Source organism: Leptonotus elevatus, chromosome 9, assembly GCF_054856555.1.
Source record: "Leptonotus elevatus isolate MCC_2025b chromosome 9, RoL_Lele_1.0, whole genome shotgun sequence".
NCBI lineage: Eukaryota > Metazoa > Chordata > Actinopteri > Syngnathiformes > Syngnathidae > Leptonotus > Leptonotus elevatus.
Window position 1 is genome coordinate 21608770 of NC_141247.1, and position 23370 is coordinate 21632139.

The 23370-nt window shown below is 40.2% G+C and overlaps 1 protein-coding gene across 3 annotated transcripts in view; it reads right to left on the reverse strand.

Moving 5' to 3' along the window:
• The window catches only part of pdgfc (platelet derived growth factor c), a 40631-nt gene extending 21180 nt beyond the window's left edge, over positions 1-19451 (reverse strand). Inside the window, exons 1-2 of one of the 3 annotated variants that reach the window (XM_086085009.1) lie at positions 18894-19451; positions 5677-5784 (exon numbers count right to left, since the gene is read on the reverse strand). In XM_086085009.1, the coding sequence (XP_085941135.1) occupies positions 5677-5784; positions 18894-19008 (223 nt within the window). In that variant the 5' untranslated portion in view covers positions 19009-19451. Of the gene's footprint in view, positions 1-632; positions 886-5676; positions 5785-18893 lie in introns of those variants that run through there. The other 2 variants (XM_086085010.1, XM_086085011.1) reach the window with 2 other exon arrangements.
• Positions 19452-23370: the final 3919 nt, after the last annotated feature.

Consider the following 23370-nt stretch of genomic DNA (forward strand, 5'->3'; position numbering starts at 1 on the left):
CCCGGAGGGCGAATTACCTCAAACATGACTTTTCTCTGACCTACTTACCCACCAACCCCTCACGGTGAGGAAAATGGAGGCGGCTATTAATGCAGGAAGTGAACGCGGATGAATAGGCTGGCGTACAGTGCGGCCATTGTGCTTTGTTCGCACCTTCCATTCACGCCGTTGAACATTAACCTTTCCACCGGAGCGCACATACATGCGTGCAAGTGGGGAGTTCCAGGGACCCCCGCCCACCGTAACATGGACATGAATGAAGACGGTGGGTATGTCGCTAACAGCGCTGCTATTGAAAATAGCCAATTTCCTCAAATAGATGCCGGGCGGTCATCCACTTAACATAAATGAAAGACTACCTTTTTTACGTCAACAAAAATGGGTAGTAATTACCTCAGTTCAGCCTTTTTGAACTCTGTTGCTAACCAAAACAGCACAGTTGTCTACATCCTGATTCTTGCCTTTCTAAAAGTGTTTGAAACTCCAGTCCACTCACGTGACATAAATAGTAATTAATGGTAGGGCCCCACCGATACCAATTTTTGGCAGAAAAAAAAATACAGATTAATTAGCAGATTATTTTGAAAAATATACATATTGCATAAAATGATCCCCCCATCGTGTGATTTTACCTGTGGGTATGTGTAACATTTGTTATTTGAAGATAAAACACTCGAAGTCGATGCTAACTTCCGGTTAGCATTTGAATGGGATCCTCCTTTCCCTTGTAGCATTAGCGCTAGGCTAGCAAAGTGTTAAAAACGAAGCATGTTAACCATTTAAATATATAGTGGATGTAATTCTTATTGTTGTGTGTTTAGTTTGACAGTTAACTCCAACTGGGGTGTCATTAAAAAGGACACTAAGGGACAACAGAAGAACCAGAATAACATACGTTACACACTTTCTAGTTGCTAGTGCTACGCAAGCAAAATGGTGCATTCAGGGTATTTTTATCGCGTCAGAAATTTCGGTTTTCTTCGATGATAACGTTGTGAGGGAAAAATAATTGGCTATATTGCCCAATTAGCCGATTGTTTTGGAGTATTCCCGTTATTTATTACTGTATTATATTAAAAATAATAGTTGTTGTAAATAAATAAATGATAATAATAATAATAAAAAATAAAGCAAAGAAGAAATACAGGTAATATGATTGTACTTTTTTCATGACTAAGACGTCAAAATCGGGTGTTCAGGGTACAAAAGTTGAAAGCTGAGGGTGACAATCTATTAGGAAAGAAAAAAATTATCATAGTGAACGCCGTTCCTCAAGGAAGTGATTGCAGTCCTTTAAGTTTTCTACAAAAATGTATGAACTCTCCTTTGCCTTTCTCACAACAGTAAGCAAAACAGTAGAAGGCGTTAAGAGTACAACATTTTAATTCAAATGAAGACAAATTAAATTTCTTCACTTGTGCTGTACGGAGTTCCTCAAGAAAGTGTTCGAAGCCCATGAAGTTTTCTACAAAAGGTTGAAATGCTCTTTTGGTCTTGTTTCAAGTCAAAAGCAAAACAATAAAAATCAGGTGTTTAGGGAACACAATTTGAATTCTGAAGTTGGCAATCCTAGTGAAGAGCTAGCGTACCTCTCAATTTCCTCACAAGTACTGAGTGGAGTTCCTCAAGGAGGCGTTTAAGGTCCATAAAGTTTTCTAAAAAAAAAGGTTGAAACGCTCCTTTGGCCAACTCGTAAAAATTAAGTCAAATTAACTACATTTAGTATACCTGCTTTCTACTCAGTAAAATTTTGGGGTGTGAGGACATTTGTTGGGAGCCTCACCTGCTAACGAAACGGCGTAATCCAACAAAGGATGAATTCACTTTTTTTGGTCATGATTATTTCAAGGTTTGATGCCAACATCTGTTGCCTGTTAGGAGTCCTGCAGGTGCTGTCAATTCCCAGGCCCTGCTTAGCTACTATTTATTGCTTTAAAGCTTTTAGTCGATTGCCCGTACATGGCTGCAAACACACGGCGGGAATCTTTGGTAGCATGAAATATTAATAATTGGACATGTGCAGCCCAGTTGTGCGGTGAGTTCATCTGCCAGGCATGTTGCAGCGATGCTGTCGGAATCTAACCAAATAATGGAAAAATATGAAAACATGTAACGCAGTAAAAAAGTTTGCTTTAACTTAAGAATTCAAATTTTAGTGACGTAAATGACTGGGATGCTATATCTAGAGTGGTCACTTGTTGCCAGGCAGATCAATGGAGGCGAAAAAGCAAAATCCAATGCCAAAAGAGACTCAACTGGAATAAGATGGGTTTTACTTAGCATCATAAAATTTGGTAGGCATGTTCCACCCGAATAGACATTCCAAAAAAGTCTCAGAAATCGACTCCGGAAAAGGCACAGGAAGGCAACCATTTTGGTTTAAAGTGGCCATTTCAGTCATTTTGGCCATTTTTCCCAATTCAAAAATTCAGCCCCCCAAAACAGTTTTACTTAGCAGCATAAAATTTGGTAGGCTTATCCATTATGAAAAGACGTTTAAAAAAAAGTCTCAAAAGTTTACTTTGGAAAAGACAGGAAGGAAGCCATTTTGGTTTTAAATGGTCATTTCAGTCAATTTTGGCCTATTTAAAAATTCTGCCCCCAAAAACAGTTTCACTTAGAAACATGACATTTGGTAGGCATGTAAATCATGCGGTAGAACCCCCAAAAAAGAAATCCACTCTTGGAAAGACACACCAGATCCGGCATTTTGATTTGAATCAGCCATTATAGGCACAGTTTGGCCATTTGCGCTAATTTGAAAATTGACTTGACTTAGAAACATGAAATTTGGTAAGCTTGTCTATCATGAGTAGACCCACAAAAAATCTACTATTTGCCCTTTTTACAGCTTTTCTATAGTGTGCAGCTACATCGTTGAAACATATTACATTTATTTAAGGCTCTAATAAACACACACACAATAAATCCTTGCATAAGTGCCACAGCTGCACAATGCTAATGGCGACGACTGCACACACATAGCAATATGCGCTTTCCCCTTCCCCCACCGGGCTTCGGCTGGTCCCCGGGGGCCTGAAACTCGCCACCGCAGACCCTCTACCTCCTTCTGCTGCTCAGGTTGCAAGAGCACCGCACCCCCAAGTGATTTGCGCGAGGCTCTCATTAGTGCCAACACTTGTTGTGTGGCATCCGGCCACGGGAAGATTGAATGTCCGCTGGAATCCCGTGTGTGACTGGATAAAGACTTTCTGACTTGAAGATTTTCACTTTTAAAATACACTTTTTAATAGCTAGAGTCATTATAATATAATAGCTTATTCATTAGGGACACTTTAACATGAACTCATTCACTCTCAGCCATGTTCACTGAAGCAACCCTCTTCGCTCCCGGGTGTTTTACTGGATTTTGACTGATTTTGCAAGGCCCACAGAATATTGTGTTATATTGCTATAAAAACATGGAACCTACCAAAAGAAAGATTAGAGTCTCTCCTTTCATCAGGAAAGAAAGTATATTTCTATCTGTTTCCATTTTGCAACTATTGGCGTTAGAATATAGCTACGTTTCATTCTTAGTCGCAGATCTGTTTAGAACTGTGGGTAAATGAGCTTTTTTCAACATGGCCCTGGTTGATCTCTTATACTCTGCTGCCACCTGCTGGCCGTTTTTGTAATAATTACCATTGCTTCAAGCGTCCTCTGCAGTTCAAATACTGCATCAAAGCCTTCTGTATGCTCTAGCATAAAACTCCCCCATAAAAACGCATAAATACGTCTTTGGGACACTTAAAATAGAATTATCATTATTTTTACGTTTTTGGGAGCAAAGGAGTTGAAATGTGTTCAATACTAAATTTATAGCATAGTGAGGTCCAGTTCAAGAGTTTCATGGAAAATTCAGCTCTTATATGTTTTGTTTATTTCAGTTGTTGTAGTTAGCTTTAATGGTTAACATTTTACGTTTATTTATGTGGTGCAGTTTAATTTTGGAGAGAAATTTTTAGCCGTCGGATTTGTGGCTTGGCCGGACTGGAAGCGGCCACAGCACAGGCAGCCATTAGGACTGCTGAGAGGATGACTGCAGGCCACTTTGCACAAGCACGCAACAACTCCTATGATGCCTTAAAGCAGGGGTGGTCAACCTTAGACCTGGTACGCGAGGAAGGATTATTCAAATCATTGACGTACAAAATATTTGTCCGACAACTGCTTTTAACGCTCCTGGCCGGGAGGACTGAGGGGCTTTTACAGGCAGGGTGAAACTGTAACTTCTTCACTTCCTGTATGTGGAACGTCCAAATGTCCCAATACTTTTGTCCATCAAATACATGAACTTTACCATTCTTTTGCAGATGCTGTTAAAAGTGCTGCCTAACAGGCTAGCGAAAGAACATGGAGAAGGTGTGAAGTTTGTCATCTTCATCATCCTACGCTTCTTCCTCCTCCACTTTCTCCTTGCAGCTGCCTCTAATGAGGCCGTTTGGCGGGTGCCGCGCCAGCTAACGAGACGGCGTTGACGAGGTTTGTCAAAGTCCATCTTTCACTTTGTGCCTCTCTCAGCCAAAACACACACCTGTTGTCAGCAACTTTTTTTTTAGCTTCTATTCAAATTCTTTTTTTCCCCCAACATGGTTGGAGGCGTCTTGCTGCTGATGGATTTTGTCAGGAGGACGCTTGACGTGTTCCCACTCGCGCTCGCCGTGGCTGCCGCCAACATTTATTGCATGTTAGTATAGTGCTGAGCAAATGCAAAAGACCACTAGTCAAAAACGAATGATGAAACACTTTACTGTATACTCTTTCAATTTCCGTAACTTTGTAAAAAAGAAGCACATTAAAGATCACCTTGCGCACGGCAAACTGCCTTTACAGTGTTTTATGGGTGCATTAGACCACCACCACCACCACCACCAAAAAAAGCATCCAGCATCATAAAGTGCTTTAATGCAAATCGTTTCAATTTGGCTAAAAATGCTAGTCTGATAAACTCATGTACAATGCTCGATTGAAAAATGTATTAGACCTTTTATTTGTAATTACAAAACCATCCAGGACCATCAAGTGCTTTAATGTGGACCATTTCAATTTCCGTTGTCTTGGAAAAGTCCTCATTAAAGAATACTGTATGATGAATAGGTCGTGCTCAACAAGTGCATTAAACCACCACCACTTAAAAAGTATCAGCATCATAAAATGCTTTAATGCAAACTGTTTTGACTGAAGTAAATTCAGGACCACCAGTCAAAGACAAATAATGAAACACTTTACTGCATACTCTTTCAATTTCCGTAACTTTGTAAAAAGAAGCACATTAAAGATCACCTTGCGCATGGCAAACTGCCTTTTCAGTGTTTTATGGATGCATTAGATCACCACCACCACCAAAAAAAAAAAAACATCCAGCATCATACAGCGCTTTAATGCAAAATAATCGTTTTGATTTTGCTAAAGAGGCACACCAAATGCTACTCTGGTAAACTCATGTACAATGCTCGATTGAAAAATGTTTTACACCTTGTATCATTACAAAACTATCTAGGACCATCAAGTGTTTTAATGCGGACCATTTCAATTTCAGTTAACCTCATCAAAGAATACTGTATGATGACTGGTTTTCACACCAAAAAGCTGAATGATCAGTGCTCAGAAAGTTCATTAGACCACCACCAATAGACCACCAAGAATTATGAAGCACTTTCGAAAAAGGCTCACCTGTTCTGTGGGTTAGGTCACGTGACGTTCGCAATGCGAGCCCGAAGGCAGTTGTGACGTCAATTTCAGTCAACAGCAGAGGACGGTATTTGCCAAAATGGCGGCCCCCTGAATATGGATACAAATGGATGGATTAAGTTAACCATTGGTGTGCTTCCCATTCCGAGTTTACTGAAATTGAAATTGACCGCATTAAGGCTTATTATAATGTGGATGTTTTCTGTATTGAGTTGTGGTGGTGTAATGCACTTTTTTAAAAAGGGGAACTAAATGCAAAAAAATGTATAATGTTCTTAAACAGATTAAGTCTGTCATACTGAATATAAAGTGCTTAACAAATGCATTAGCCCACCTGTCCCAGAGAGACCATCCAGCATTATGAAGCGCTTTAATGCACACTCTTTCAAGTTCTGCAAACCTGTGGTGTTTCATGAGTGTTTAAGTTCTCCCTGGTTAAATGGAGGCCTGAAGCAATAGTCTGTGATTAACCTCACTTGTGCACTAAAGACTTCTGTGGGATTTAAACCAATTTGAATCTGGAAACTTTATTTACAAATTAACATAAATGTTCTTGTACTTCACTGCTGAGGTTCATTTGCGTCTGATGTGGATTACATCATTAACTTTATCATAATGAGCCCACTTATTATTATTAGCCTTTTGGTACTTTAGTAAATTACTGCAGGAGCCAATGGAAGGTTCAAGGCTTTTAAACACAAGTTGCCTTTGTGAAAGCAATGTGCTAAGCTCGCTAGTCCCATGGCAGTATAGCATTTTGGTTTATGAGCAAACAACAGCATAGCATTATTTTATACAACTGCATAGTTTTTATCTTGCTTCGTAAAGCATGAGTCAGCATGTGCTGGCATGGTTACATATTTCACGGAGTAAAAAACATAAATGCATAATCGACTTGCCCCTAGCTGAGCTCATTAGCATACATATGAAGGCGCGCTTGTTTTGTGACGCGTTTTAGTAGTAATCAATCACATCCCGGGCGGAGACGTGGCAAAGACGCCCCGCGTTAGCCTGAAGCTAATTGAGCTTCACTTCATAAATCCTACATATTCATCAGCAATATATTGTAGTATTATCAATCTGGTGACATTATTAATTGGCCAGCCTGATTGCCAGATTGCCTCGTTCACACTTGATTTATACTTCACAGATGGTCCATTACTTCCAGTCGAAAGCGTGTCTGATATCCTGCGATCACATATTTGCACCATCGAATCACTTTTGAACTTGTTCGGATGTGTGACGCATGACTGACTTCTTCGAATGTGACACACCTTGATCACATTTCCTGTGTGTCGTTGAGACGGCGTGAATACATCCTTTCAGTAAGGAAATGCCAATAATTGGTAACACAACTGGCGCACACACATAAAAAACGCTGCACTTGAAAATGAGAAGCACTAAAAAAACAACAGGAATGGAGTAAGAGTCTTCTGTATTTGCTTCTCCATGATAAGGAGACACATTTTTATCCAAGAAGACACTGCGGGCCAGCTGCAGAGAAATTGTGAGACCATGGAGTCGATGGATCTGTTGCAAACACAAAGGAGAATGAGGGTCTCTTGTATTAACATCTCTGTTGAGGAGACCCATTTTCATCCAAAAGCAAAAGTGGAGACTATGGAGTCTCAGGTCACAGTGGCAGGATAGGGTTAGCGAGAAGTGACACATGCTACCAAAAAAAAACAATGAAAGGAAATGAGAGTCTCGCTTTTTACTTCTCTACGGTAAGGAGACACATTTTATCCAAGAAGAGAATGTGGGCCAGCTGCATCAAAATTAGCATACCATAGAGTCAGTGCATCTGTTGCAAACACAATGGAGAAAGATGGTCTCTAGTATGGACTTCTCCATGGTGAGGATGCCCATTTTCATCCAAGAGGAGATTGCGGGCCTTTTGCAGCAAAGTGGAGACTATGGAGTCTCAGGTTGCAGTGACAGAAAGCTGAGTGGATAGTTGAGTTGAGCAATGAATGAATGAATGATCTGGCTAACCCTAACCACGAAGTTAAGATAAGCTAACTATCATAGTATGATCAAACAAACAAATGAAGGAATTTTTTTTTTTGGTGACATATTAAATCTTCATCCAATCACCTCCCACTAGCATCTGCCCTTTTTCAAACAGTTTCCAGGACTTCTTTCCCACACGGATTTGTCAAACAAGCTCTTTAGTGCAAAACCATCTGCTACATTTGCGGGGTCTCGCTTTCATACAAAACTGAAGTGCGGTTTGATTAAAAGCAGGCTGACGCACATCCGGATGAGACTGCACACACACACACACACACACACACACACACCCCCCCCCACACACACACACACACACACACACACACACACACACACACACACACACACACACACCGACTGGCTAACAGCTAATGTGGGTCGTGGTAATGGATACCCCCACCCACAGAGTTAGTGGGGGTTGGAGGGTTCCCAAGTCGTGAAGCATATACACCCCTCCGTGAAAACAACTTTGGGAAAGCCTTACATTCTTTAAATAGCGAGTACGATCGGGTTCCCGCGCCGTGGATCGCTCCTCACCATGTGTCGGGTGACATCATCTACTACTGGGACAGGTGCATTGTTTAATTTAATTTCTTATCCAAAAAGCTCCTGGTCCATGAACAACATGATCAAGACATACTTACAGACTGTGACAATGGAGGAGAACGAAGGTCTCTTTGTCTCTGCCAGTCTGGTCTGGACAGTTCCTGTGAGTCCTAGTCCAAGACTAGTCTCAAAATAGTCCGGTACTAGCCCTGCTCTCCTTTGTACTGGTCTTCATCTAGACTGGTCCAGCCTGTTACTATGTTTTTAGTCTCAAACTCGTAGGGACCTGTTGCTAGGCTACAATTAGCTGCTGGGACTTCCTAGTCTAGTTAGAATGATTTTAGCCTGGTTCTCACCCAGCCTTAGTCTGGCGCTCGGCTCAAACTAGGGTCTAGCCTGCTTCTACAGTAGTCTGAGTCTAGCCTGGTGTCTGCCTGATGCTTGCCTGGGTCTTGCGTGGCACTAACTATGATCTGAACTTACTTTGAGTCTGGTACTAGCCTGAGTCTAGTCTGGTTATAACCTGGAGCTCATCTGGTTCTCTTCTGGCACTAGACTAGTCCTAGTCTACATTTAGCCTTGTTTATGCCTGGTAACTAAGTAAGCTCACATAAATCTCGTTGTAGTTTCCTACTAGCCTGGTCTTAGTCTGGTACAAGTCTAAAACCAGTTGGTATATAAGCCTGGTTCTAGTCGGGGTCTAACCTTGTTGGGTCTGTTTTAAGTCTGGTTCTTGTACATTCTGGTCTTGCTTGGAGTAATCCAGTACTAGGTAGTGTTTTTTTGCCATCTAAGGACAGACGTACTCCCCCCACCCCAGCACCCAAAACCGTACGTTCTTGTCATTTATCAAGTGAGGCTTGCTGATGATTTATGTTCTTTATAATAATATTTCAAGTTCAAAACAGAATCTGACGACAACGCTTAAATAGAATGGACAAGCGATATCCTAGTAACACATTATTCTTCAAAGTGAGTCTTTACTCCAACACGTCTCGGTTGTGTTGCCCTTGAAATGTGAAGATTCCTATCACATCTGCCCCGAGGTGTCAAATGTATGCAGCTGTTCATGCGTGGCCGCGCAAGCTAAAATTAGCAGCAGCGCTCCCGTAAGCGTGAAATGTGCCGCAATGCTTTAGTGAAGTCGCACGCGTTCAGGAGCTTTTGCACAACAGTGACGAGGAATTTCCTGTCAGCTTCACAATTGTTTGTTTGTCAGCCATGAGACAGCTCTTTGGTTTTCGTGTTGGTTCATAAGTCGAAATCTAAAATCGAAGTGTAAATCTAGAAATTAAAGTACGGAAAATAAAACTTAGAATTTGCACAATTACTGGATTAGACTACAATGTTATAGAACACATATAAACATACATATAACATAAACAAACAAAAAACTAATTTGAACTAAATTAAAGTAAACAAATAAAACAAATATTTAATACATAAAACAGTTGATCTGAAATACAATACAAATTAAAAAATATATAAATAAAAAATACTAATAAAAATACAAAAGAAACCGTATATAAAATAAAAATACAAAATGATGATGATTAAAATGACAAAATAAATAATTAAAATGTATCTTAAAATGTAAATCATAATAAATAAATAGCTACAAATAAAATGAAAATGTAAAAACAATTACAAATTAAAAAAATGCATTAATTAAAATATATAAGGACTTTAAAAATAAATCAATTAAACAATCTATTAATGCAAATACAATACACATTAAAACAACAAATTCAAGTTATTTTGTAAAAAGAATAAAATAAAAAAATATCAATAAGTATAAATAACAGTGCAACTACAGAAATTCAAAATGAAAAACATTTACTATAATAATACATAATGCATAAGCAAAATGTTTACCGTACATGAAATCCCACAGCAATATTCAACCTTCACATGGAAATTTAAAACAAGATATATTATTATAAAGTGACATGTCATTATTGATTTATATTTACTAGTTGTAGATAAAAGGTTTTACATAAAAATAATATTTATATTATATTTTTGTTTGTATTCAATCTTGGAAGGGTCATCTTTCAAATTAAGGAACAGATTTTGTCATTGTTAAACTTCTCTTTTTCATGGAACCACTTGAGAATGTTTGTGATGGGAATTGCATGAATTCAAGGATGTTCCTGTGGCATTGGTGCATTTCAATAGCTGGACTGCAGCTATCTGTTTAGTCTAGTTTAGGCCTCGGGGCCACGCAGGACACAACTGTGGGATTCTTCAGGGTTCCCACCGAGGTGACGAGATGCCCTCCCGAGACGCCGGCCAAGGTCAACTCCCGGACGAGGAAGTGCGGGTTCAGAATTCCGAGGAGTGAGGTCTCGGTCACGGTGAAAGCGGTGTTGTGCTCTGGCGACCCGTCAAAAGCACCCGCTTGATGCAACAAAGAAAGCTTTGTAACTCAAAACTTGTCTTGACATGCACACTTTTAAAAAAAAATTAAATAAATCACGCTCATACTTTTCTCTGAAGCATCTTATATAATCAGTCGAGAACTACATTAGTATCAGGCTACAACTAGGGTAGAACTGGTCTAGACACCGCCGGGCAAGGACCAGAATAGTACCAGAATTCAAGGAGTAGCAAGCAAGCGCCAGTGTCCTACAGTACCAGGCAAATACCAGCTAGTAACAAACTAGTACTGAGTATTTTGTTTTTGAGGTTGTTTGCTTTTTATGGTCAGGAATTTGTATTGTAGTTTGTAAACACTTGTTTTTAAATGTGCTACACAAATAAAGCTTATTTCTACTACTGGGCTAGGACAGGAATAAAAACAGAAGAGTAACAGGATACTACCAGACTAGTTCAAGACTAGAACCAGGCTAAAACCTGATTCAATTAGGTTAATGCCAGAGTACCAAACTCAAAACAGACCAGCACCGCATGAAAGTCAGAATAAAACCAGATTCGGACCAGATGACAGATAGCCAGGTTACTACCAGTCAAGAACCCTTTCAGCAGCATACTAAAGCTGTGTTAGTAACAGATTAGTGTCAGAACTAGGTTAATACCAGATTTATACTAGCTTTAGACCCAGACAAAAGACAGAGTAGTACCAAAAAAGGTCCAGACAAGTAACGGACTACAATCAGTATAGTGTGAGACAGGTGCCAGACTACAAGCAGACGACTATCAGACACGTTTGAGACCAGTACCTGACTAGAACCAGATGACTACCAGGTGCCAGATTGGACCCAGACTAGTAATGATCTACAGTAGCCTACAACTGCTGAAGTCAGACTAGCTCAAAACTAGAAATAGACTACTACCAGACTAGACTCTGCCTAGGTCAGGACTAGTTCCATATTGAAACGAGACTACTACCAGGTTAATACTAGGACAGAACTAGATAGATCAAGACTAATTCAAAACAAGTACCATATTTGAACTAGACTACAAAAACACTACCAGGCTAGAATCAGACCAGAACCAAACTACTTGTAGATTAAAACCAGCCTAGTTTGAAACTAGTACCAGACAAATAACAGATTACCATCAGATTAGACCAGACCAGTATCAATTTAGACCAAATTAATTTGAAACTATAAGATAAGTAACTAACCACTACCATACTAGAACCGGACTACTATCAGTTTGAACTAGACTAGTTGGGAGCAAGTACCAGATCACAACCAGGTTAGGACTAGGCAAGTATCAGGCTAGAAGCAATCTGTTATTGTCTAGAAGCAGCTCTTTCATACATTTGGCACATCATAACGAGTATGATTTATAAGCATTTCTGAGGCGTGTTTATTTAATCAGTCATGACATCTCTTTTGAGTTTCAACCAGTTTGTTCTTGTCTACTTTTTTCGCCCAACAACCATCATTTCCCGCTAGTGTGCTAAAAAAAAAGTGTGTCAAAATGGTCAACGGAAGCATTTTACATAAGTGGCGATGCGTTATGCAAGATGTTGTACAAATGGGCGAGCATTAGAGAGAGAAATGAGCAGACAAAAGCGTCAAATTACAGCGCGGAAGCAGGTCAGGACGACGAGCGAACACAAAGACGGAGGAAGCCACGTAAGCACGTGGTGATTGACAGCTATGTGCTCTGACAAGCAGGCCTGACCGACTGCAGTGAGGCTTCCATGTCTATGCTCAGTCTTTTGGGTTTTGCCAGTGAAAAACTCATTTGTATGCAGATGTTGGAACAAACGGTCAGCAAAACATGTAAACAATATCGTAGTACCCACAGGTGTAAATTCTTAATCCGTTGCGAAAAACGCCTGATATTACTGCAGCTATTAAGTCAATTACAATAGTTGTGAAAGTCGTCTTTGTTTGTTTCCGTATGACAGCTTTATACTGCCCCCTAGTGGCTAAGTCATACATACTAGAAAGAGACAATGCACAACATTGTCCTGTCAAAATATTAATAATAAATATCAAAAGGATTTCTCTTCGCAACTAGTTTAAAAAGCACGTAAAATTAATTCATCTTTAATTTTAGAAATATATATATTTTTTTCTTTTTGGTTTTTTTCTTTTTTCTGGAGAAATATCTTTTTTTATTAAAATGACTATAAAAATAATTTAATTTAAAACTCACGGCACTTTTATCACTCAAAAGAACGGCTATTAATTCGAAACGCTTCAGGAATGTATACAGAGAAGCATGTTAACATTACTCACCGGCATATGCTCTTTATACACTGCAAAAAACAACAACAACAAAAAAACTTTTATTGGCATAACTTGACTGTTTCCTTCTACTCTCTAATATAGCTACAAGTTAACAGTGTACCAGAACGTGCGGAAAAATACTGCCCTTAAGTGGCCAAATCGGGTACAACATGAACAGCACTCCCAATAAAGGCACACACAAACAAGGACAAAACGGTATAAAAGAATTTAAATAAAATCAATTCTGAATCGTACTAAATGAGAATCGCGATAGAGAGAATCGATTTTTTGGCACACCCCTTATACATTTGACCCTTAAGAAGATTACAGGAGGTAGTAACAGCCCGAAAACTAACAAGTAAAAGCATCTGTGATAATCATCATCCTAACAGAAGCTCAAGTATTTCCCGGGGGCGGGATATTGCCGCCATGTCTTTGCCAAGCAAACATGTGAGATGTTATTGTTCCCAGTCAAGGGCGATGGAAATGAGGCGGCACAACTATTGTACATCGTGCAAGCGATAAGCGGCCCCAAAAAGGAGGCAGCCCACAAAGTGCCACATTATTTCATGACATCATTTATCCCGCTTATTGTTTTGGCTTGAGTGCCGCTTTCCTCATGACAGCCGCCCTGCCTGCAAGCTATTTATATAAACGCTGTGCTGAGTCAGCGCATTCTGCAGTAGTCTGGAAGGTAGGGAAGGATCGTTATGAATGATAGTTGGGTAGTTTGTCCCACAGGTGTTGCCGTATCGCTTTTCAAATATGTCCATTTTCCAGCTTGTGTTAGGGTTTCAAACAAGAGTTAGGACTTCAAATTGGCGTTTTAAGCCAGGGTTAGGCTTTGCAGAAACGTTTCAAGCGCACCTACCAGTAGGTGGCGACATTTTCAGATTCTCATACTGTAAGTTAGCAGTGACATGCAGACAAAGTGTGAACGCGCAGCCCAATGACAGCCGAGCACCTCTGCAGGACTTCAAAAACAACGTCCAACAACTGGCCTTGTGTTCTCGTCGTAAACAAACACAACATGGCTCAGCCTCTGATTAGCATCCGGTACCCTTTTTTTTTGCAATCAAAACTTCATTTGAAAGTGAAACCGTTGCACTTGGAAAGCGCGGTGCCAAAATGACACGCAGGAACCCTTCCCTGGGCAAACGCCGGCCAAATAAAACACCCAGCGGCCCCTCCTGTGCTGTCACGGGGCGGGAGACGCCAGGCGCAGAACACACTCCGACCTGTGTCCATGCCTTTGCGTTTTTAGTTTCGAGGATATTATTTCTCTTGATGATGTTTGTGCAGGATGAGATGGCTTTCAAACAGAAACCTGATTGAAGTAGGCCACTGTTTTCATGTGATAACATTATTTTTACACCACTGAGATAATTAGCGCCAAATAAGGCAAACAAGGACCGAAAAAAAAAACCTACCTCCCTACAGCTACATTATAAAGTACCTATATACCTACCTACTGATTACATGATAAAGTACATATCTATAATATGTACCTAGTACTACCTACCTATACCAACCAACTGTACCTTTTAAAATAGCTACCTAATAAAGTACCAACCAAATAAAGCAAGTGCCTACAAGACTTTACACAGATCTGATTGGGTGGATCGGATCGGCAGATATTTTGCATTTTATGCAAAATTGGCGATTGGCTGTAATGCCATAATTTCCTCATTGATCAATGATATCATTGATCAGTTCCGCAAAACGAAACACAATCATTCACTCCAGGGACGATCGAATTTTTTTCAATTATTTTTAAATATATGTATATTTTCATTTGGGTTTTATGGGGTGCGAGGGTGATTGTTTTTTTTTTTTGCATCATTTGAATTTTTATTAGCATTTTGGGGAGAATTTTTAGGGTTTAATTATTGTTTTTCCCCCCAAATTTTTCCTATTTGTAGGACCTTTAAATTTGCAGGATCTGTACATTTGAAGGACGTGTAAAGTCTCGTACTTACCTACCTTAATTATAAAGTGTCGAGAGTACGTACTTAATGAAGAGAGTATCTACCTACCTAACTACTGAATAAAATACCTGTATCTACCTAATAAAGTGCCTACCTACTGAACAAAGTACTTAACCAAAAGTACTTAACCAACTACCAAATAATCCACACCCTACCAATTTATGTGCCTATCGACCTTCCTACCATGTCTCAAATGCACCATTACTACCACACCTCCATGCACTTACTACCAATCCAATGAGACTCAACAGTGAGCCCTGGAGCGTGTATTTAGAGCGTGGCATTTACTCAACTAGTACCAGACCTTCCCTAAGAGACAGGTCCTCTTCGGCTCTGATGTCTCAATCCCACTTTCCCCGGCCACCCAGGACTTGGACGCGCTCCAACATCCAATCACGGCATTTACATCTGGAGACCCTGATGTGTGCCCGCAGCACCCCCACTTACAAAATGTCACGATACGCTCATACGTCTTCCAAGCAGCCACCCACTTTTCACTTTTTTTTTTTAACTACCATAAGAACGTATTTGTCCCCATGGTAATCTAATGAATGCACAATATGCCTCTTTATCTTTAACCCCACCCTTCCATATGAGGATTTCTTTTTCTCCGACCCCCCCTCCTCCGTAAGGCTTGTGGGCGACCCCGGTCACCCCCCGCCTGTCACTCTCCCAGTTTAATCTGGTAATCTGGAGCGGAACAGCGGCCTCTGTGATCACTAGCGGGTCAGGTTCGGCGCACGCATACCTTCCTCCGGCAGTGCTCAAGGGGGGGGGGATACGAGGGAGTATTTATGGAGGTAATCCGCATCTCCGGCGGGGGTTTGTTACTAATAAGATCAGGGCCAGGGGGGGACGGCGCTTACGGGTGGGCTCGGGCATGGAGAAACGTGGCCTTGTACGGGAACGTTAACCGGGAACACTTAACTCCCATCTGAAGACTCCCCAAATCTGAGATTAATCTACAGATAGAGCAAGTATTCAGTGGGTATTGATCTCTAATGCCCGACGTTTTACTTTTACATACCATGCGGTGGAAGAGTACTTCTAAAATTGGAGAAATTAAATAATAATTACAAAAGGGTTCAAATGAATGACCATTTAAAAAAATACCTATCGACCTGCAAACCTACTGGTACTTGCCGACAGTACCTACTGAATAACCTTAAGTATTGACATACTTACTATCAGAGGTGGGCATTCCATCAGTACTGACGGACGGTCCTTCCCGTTTTTCTGAAAAAATGACGAGTGATGAGAAACTGACAGTAAGCACTGACAGAAACAGGTTTTCGTCCGTCAGTGTGACCGTCACTAACAGGGCCAAGTACCGACGGACCTTTCAGTCAGTCACTGGTGGACGGCTATGTCGATGACAAATGACGAATGGCAGACTGACTAAATTCCCAACTTTGCCTATCGGGAAGCATGGTTAAAATAAAATATTTCTAAAGTCAAACCGGGAGCGACTGGGGGTTCAGTAACTTTGACATGATCACAAGGGCTGAAGATCGAACCCACAACCTTTGGGTTGGGAGACGACCACTCTACCACCTGAGCCGTGCCACCTAGACAAATTACAAAAGGGATTAAAAGGCACCATAAGTTTTTTTTTGTGCCTTTGCTACTTCAATATGCTTTGATTCAACAATCAACAATATCTAGAGTTGGGTTTACTGGTCCTGGATTGGCTTGCAACCATATCAGGGTGAACCCCGCCTAGTGTCCAATGCCAGCTAGGCTAGGCTCCAGCACCCTCGTGACTTTTGTGAGGAATGAGCGGTTAAGAAAATGGATGGTTGGAGGGTTTATTGGTAAGGTTAGGGTGGTTAAAGTTACCATGTTTTTACCATCTACCGGTATAAAGAGATCCTGTCTCCATTGTTGTAGTTCAACGTTTCACTCCAAATCTTATGATATCTTTTGCAGTGAGGGTTAAAGGGTTTACTTAAGATTATGGGTCAGGTTTAGAGTTTGGTAATGGGGATTAGGATTAGAGTTAGAGTTAAGTGTTCGAGGTTAGTGTTCCGTGTTAGAGTTATGGATTAGGTTTGGCTTGGGTTGGGTTAGAGTTAGGTGTTAGGGTAATTATGGTAAGATTTTAGGGTTAGAGTTAACGATTATGGTTGCCAAAAACCTCCAGTATCGTAAATTTCAGCAGCAGGCATACGATATCCTTCACAATCCAGCCATCTTTTTTAACTCATGGCTATCATTAAACCGAGCCAGGCAGCTGGACTGCTGCAGGGCTCGCCAAGCTTTAAATCAAATTAAAATACGATGTTGGAAGCGAATGTTTTTGTGTGTGGCGAGTAAAATGGAAAATTGTTACATCGGAAGGGCAACTCGACTGCAATCAGACCACAGACGAGGTCAGTTTGGGTTATGGCCGGAGGACGTCCTTTCGCTGTTAGCTCTGGTTTTTGAGGCAAAAACAAACAGAGTGTGTTTTTAAGCGCAGCTGTGGACGTCCTTTCAAGTTGTCTCACTTTAATAAGTGTGAAACATTATAGCTGAACCGCGCCGCGCTCAGACCAACACGCCATGTGCAGTGCTTGTTATTGTAATATAATCATCAGCCACCGAGACCGAGAACGTTTACCACTGCCATGCGTACAGTTTCCCTTTTTTTTTTTATTTATTTAGGACTTCAGATTTAGTCTGTGAGTTTAAAAAGACTCCCGGCAGCAGCATCCCTCAAAACAGAGTGCTGCTATATAAGCAGCTGCTTCAACGTTTGCTATACTGTACATTACAGCAGCCATTTCTTCTGGTGAGTAACAAGATGTTTGGACAAAGCAGTGAACGAGATTTGGAGTTCCACCAAATTCAGATGCCGCTCCATCCTGGACGTGCACATTAAAGGATCTGAAAATGCACCCGTTTTTTAAAATTTATTTTCTACAAAGTGTTAGCAGAACTGGTTTCAACCAAACACTTCAATCAACTAAAACAGCCTGCCCACCAAATGACCACCAACAAACCTACCACTCAAATGGACCAACTAACCAGTCCATAACCAACCATGACTGGCTAACCAACAAACCATTAAAGCAAACACCCAGCCAGCCAACAAAACAGCCAACATATCAAACCTAACATCTAACCAACAAACCAAATTTCTAGCCAAAGAGTCACCCAACAAGCCAGCCTTCAAATTAACCAGCCAGCCAGCAAACCAAGCAGTCAAACAACCAAGAAATGACTTTGAAACCAGTCTACCAACAACCAACCAAAAAAACGTATCAAATCAACCACCAGCTAGTCAGTAATCAACCAAGAAACCAGTCAACCAGCCAGCAAATGAGCCAACCAATCTATCAAAACATACCAACCAACAAACAAGCTAGCTAACCTGTCAGCTAACTAGCCCATCAAGCAACCAACTGGTCATCCAATGAGCTAGCCGGTCAACCAACAAACCAGCAAATTGACAACCTTCCAAACAATACACAAACCAATCAGCCAACCGGTCATCTTGGATTTGAACCCTGCCTTTCATTACATTGCTTTTTTTTTTTTCAATTAGCCAACTCTGTGCCATTTCTTCAGAAAAGTTATTTTGGTTACTTTTAACTTTCTGTGAAACCCAATTGTTCTACTTGGATGACACGGTCAAGTGCATTGCACTCAATGGACAAAACCATCCAGACTTCCTAATCAGAGGTTGTACAAGACGCCTTGGTTTCGTAATTGTATGCTTCCAGGGGAGCGTGGGGGGTTGACATGGAATTTTCGGGGTAAACTTTAAAAGGTAATTTCCATATCCTGCCTTGTTTGAAGTGAATGAAACGTACCCATTCATTGCAAGAAAACTCAAACAAGATGTGCTTTTGAAAAAAAAAAACAAAAAAAAAAACTGGCCATAAGCCCAGGAAGAATGAACATTTGCGTGCGCAGGGAAGAAGAAGAAGAAGAAGAAGAAGAAGAAGAAGAAGAAGAAGAAGAAGAAGAAGAAGAAGTAGTAGAAGAAGAAGAAGGAGCAGAGACGCAAACTGACCGTTTTGTTCCTTGCCGCCTGGAGGGTGAAACTTGCTGACATGACTTGACTGAGCCTGCGAGCCACTTGGTTGCAGAAGCGACGCGAGAAGGATGAGGAATGATGGAGGGATCATTTGGATGAGTTGGCAGGTGGTGGTGCGGCAGTGGGTTCCGGGGGGACTGGGGGGCGGCGGCGGCGGCGGCGGGGGGGCCCAGGAGATCAGCAGGGGCACCGGTGCTGCTTCGGCGCACGGACGCGCGCTAGAATCCGCATAATCTTCACCATCAATCCACCCGGAGGAAGGTGAAAAAGTTGCCAAAAGAATGTGAAAATTAAATTGAATTATTTGTCATATAAAGCAACAGCGCGAATTGGTCAGTTGAAATGTTTAATTTTTAAAATAAAATTACAATAAAATTAATCCAGGGATCAAAGTGGCCTTCTTGCGTCAAAGTGCACGTGAAAAAAGTGTCATTTCCCACTCGGGTTGGAGTTGTGCTGTAGTCCGTAAAAGTGGTTCTTCTGGGCTTTCTCGGTTTGTGTGCGAGACTGGTCGCTCAACAGGTGCCGGACAGAAAAAAAAAGAAAAAAGTTTGAGCCGGGAAGGAGGAGGAGGAGGAAGGAGGAAGTGAGGGAGGGAAGGAACCCTCCCCGGGCATGTTAACCATTGCAGTGCTGCGTGCAAGCATGGGAGGAGAGGCAGGAGTGCGCGTTCACTTCTAGCGTCTCCAGGTGAGACAGATAATGAGGGAACTGTGTGTGTGTGTTCAAATTTCTTGCAAAATCCATCCATTTTCCATTTATTAAAGAGATCATTTTGCCAGGCTGGCCCATTTTTCACTCAGAAACTCTCTTAATGTATTTTTTGATCAGGATAATTAAACTTGCACTTTCAATTTGATCCATTTGTTTTGGAGAAAAAAAAAGTTGATTTGAAATTAAACTTTTGTTTCAGAGTTCTGATATGAAAAATATGTATACTTATTATTGGCATGACAGTTTAATCAATGAGTTGACTCTCTTTTCCATAAATATTTGCCTGCTAATGACTTTATGTTTATGTTTTATAGTCCAAATAAAGCATGATTCATACCATCAAGATGTTCTCCTGGTGGAGGTTCCAACCTCAGAGTTGTTGTTTAGACACTTGATTGGAGATGAAACGTAAATGCCGGGACATTTTAAGCTTCCACGTACGTGACTGCGTGGAAAGACGATTTGTTTTTTGTTCGTTTTTAAACCATCTTCACTTTGTCAGATCAAAGCTCAACTGCTGTTCCCGATTTCCTCCCCTGTTGTACCTCATGAGCTTGGTTTCATCCTATTGTTGGATCGACAGAAGATTCCATGTTTTTACAACATGCTGACCATCAATATGGAGATGATGGAGACACGTTGAAGGCATTGAGGCGGATGTGTGAGTCAATATTGCAGCCTTTAGATAGCTCAGACAGAAGAAAGGTCACTAATGCAGTACCCTGCTTTAGCCACCAGATGGCACTGCGCTGAAAAAAGCTCACAGTAACTCCAACATTTTGCGAGTGTTTTTAATAAGAGAATTAGAGTTCTATAATATTGTACTTTATAATATCAAACAGCAATGAATCATTTTAATAGATTGTTAAGAATTGAACAGGTTTTGCTTCAATACAATGAACATTAGGATTTTGCTGCTTCTTCTGATGTGCACACCTTGGCCATCTGGGGGCAGTATAAAACAGACAGAGACACACACGAAGAAGACTTTCACAAATAAAGAATATTTCCTGTATTTGTCTTATTGTCGTTGTGCATGTTTCTCCACTGTTTGTGTTCAAATATGTTTTATTGTGTTGCTACAACTACGCCAATGCTATTCGCTAGCTTGTTGATGTCATTCCCCATTGTTTGTTAGCATTAAGATAAATTGACTTCATTAGCCTACAACAAAGCTATGTGAAATACATACGCAACATAATTCTTTTTATATTTAGTTTGACTGTAAACTTCAACGTAATACCTTTTATATGACTCTCCTTCAAATGACAAACGTGGAGTTAGCCTACTCGAGTGGCTCCAACGACTTGGTGGTTCAGAAGCACTGCTGTGAACACAAATGACATTGAGCAGTGACACATACTAGCATACATTCAGGCCCCAATAGCCGGATTGCCCGTAATCAGCGCTATTGGCGAAACATACATGTGGAAGAGGCCTCTCGCTTCTCCACTTCTTCTTCTTCACCTTCACCTTCACCTTCTCCTTCTCCTTCTTCTTCATCTTCTGTTTGTGACTGTTGAGGATCATATTCCAGCCCGGCAAAGGCCCACAACACATGTCACTACTTCAACATTGTGGAATTCCCCCTACTTTCTCTCTCTTTGTCTCACGCACGCACACACATTGATACACACACCGGTGCAGCGCGTAAGGTTCGGTCTGCTGGACTATTTTGTCTGGTTTGATTGGCGCTTTCACGGTGGTCCGGTCGAGACACGTCGGGCTTTGATGCAAAGATGTATAATAAACACAGCAAATTAGAAACAAGGCCTAGCTTTTTATTTATTTTTTATTTTGTTTATGAGGGGGTCATGTACGGTCAGAGGGGGCAGACGTTGATGGGAATGTATACAAGAGGGAGACACGTCCCGTCAAACTAAACAAACACATGGCGGCGGCGTCCTCATTGCAGGTGAAATGGCGTTCAAGCAGTAGCTATGTTGTTTATTTTTCATTAAATAAAAAAATTAAATATGAGGGAATGAAAAAAAAGGAACGACATGCTTTATTTATGGATTTATTTATTCAGATTTGAATGCATTAGTTTTGCTGTACATTTACATGGCATCATTTTTGTTCATTGTTTGAGCTTCAGTGCATTCAGTAGATTTAATTTCCTTTTTGTAGTACCGTACTTATAATGTCTATTTTATTTATTTACTCTTTTTATTTGGCTGTGTTTTAACAATGGTCTTATTTGTTGGTGGAGGATCATATTTCAAATTTAAATGTTAAAAAAGTTGTATGTACAAAAATACAAATATGACAAATGTAAAAAAAACAAAAACAAAACCCCAACATAAACAAAAATAATTTTGTTATATTTATGCATTTTATGCACATATTCAAACTGATATTTGTATTTATTCATTTTTATTGCAGGCTACTACTACGACTACTGCAGTACACATACATAAAAAAAGTACATGTTTTAGATCAAATGGACTATAGTCCATAAAAACATTAATTGCAATGAAATGTTCATCTTATTCATTTATCATTCGGAAAAACAACAATAAAACTTTTAATAAAAGCTTTATGAAATGATTTATGTGTGTACTGTATTGTCATGGTTACGGACAATGATTCATTTTACACTAATGTATTTGCTCAAAATTGTTTATTGTTTTTATTTATTGACTGTTTTGTAATTTTTTTGCAGTACACATTTATATAAATATTTCATTTATTTTAGATAATGTTTTTCCAGATATTTGTTGTTTTTAAAGCCCTGATTTTGCAGTAAAGTAAAAGACATTTTAAATCGATAGATAGATAGATAGATAGATAGATAGATAGATAGATAGATAGATAGATAGATAGATAGATAGATAGATAGATAGATAGATAGATAGATAGATAGATAGATAGATAGATAGATAGATAGATAGATAGATAGATAGATAGATAGATAGATAGATATTTTGATTTCACTCTGCCATCACAAAAAAAGCCAAGGGGAAAAAAAGCAAAACTTGTTGAGTCTTATTAGTAATGTGAGTAACATTGTTGGGAATTGTTGGCATCTTCACTAAACAGTAATCCAATATTGTGAACTAAACCATCAATCATATCACCCTGGATTACATTGAAGGGGAACATCTGCTGATGTTTACACCTTCATAAAGTAGTTTCTTGATATCACTAGTGGAAAGTATGATTCCATGCTAGCATGCACAGTATAAATGTGCGTACGCTTCAGGGATGCAGTGAGTCAAGTGATTGGAATGCACGAGTGAACGATCAATAATGAAAGGAAGAGATCAGCACATGCAGGTTGATGTCGATTTCCATGCACTGAAACAGTCGGCTGCCCTCCTTGAGCATGTGGAGGCAAAAAATAAAGACTTAAGTTGGCATCTTATCAACGCTCGTCCTCTTATTTCTTTACAGTTTATTAATTTTCACAGTACAATACTATCAAAAATTAGAAAGCAAACCTTCACCAAGGCCAAATGATCCTAACGATCTGATCCCTTTGATTGAAAGTGTTCCACTCCGGTCCTGTAGGTGGCAGCAACACACAAAAGTCCCACATGCGCCTTTATCTGGATCTGCGCCAAAATGGAACATTCTTAAATGGAATTCTTTGTAGGAATTTTGTGTGATTTATTATTTATTGATTGTTAATGTTTAACCAAGACACTAATTTATGGTTTGTTGTGGTAAAACTTTCAGGGTTTCAGAGCTTCTGACTTTTTTTCTTCTTTGGTCACAGCAAGAACTCGATTGATTG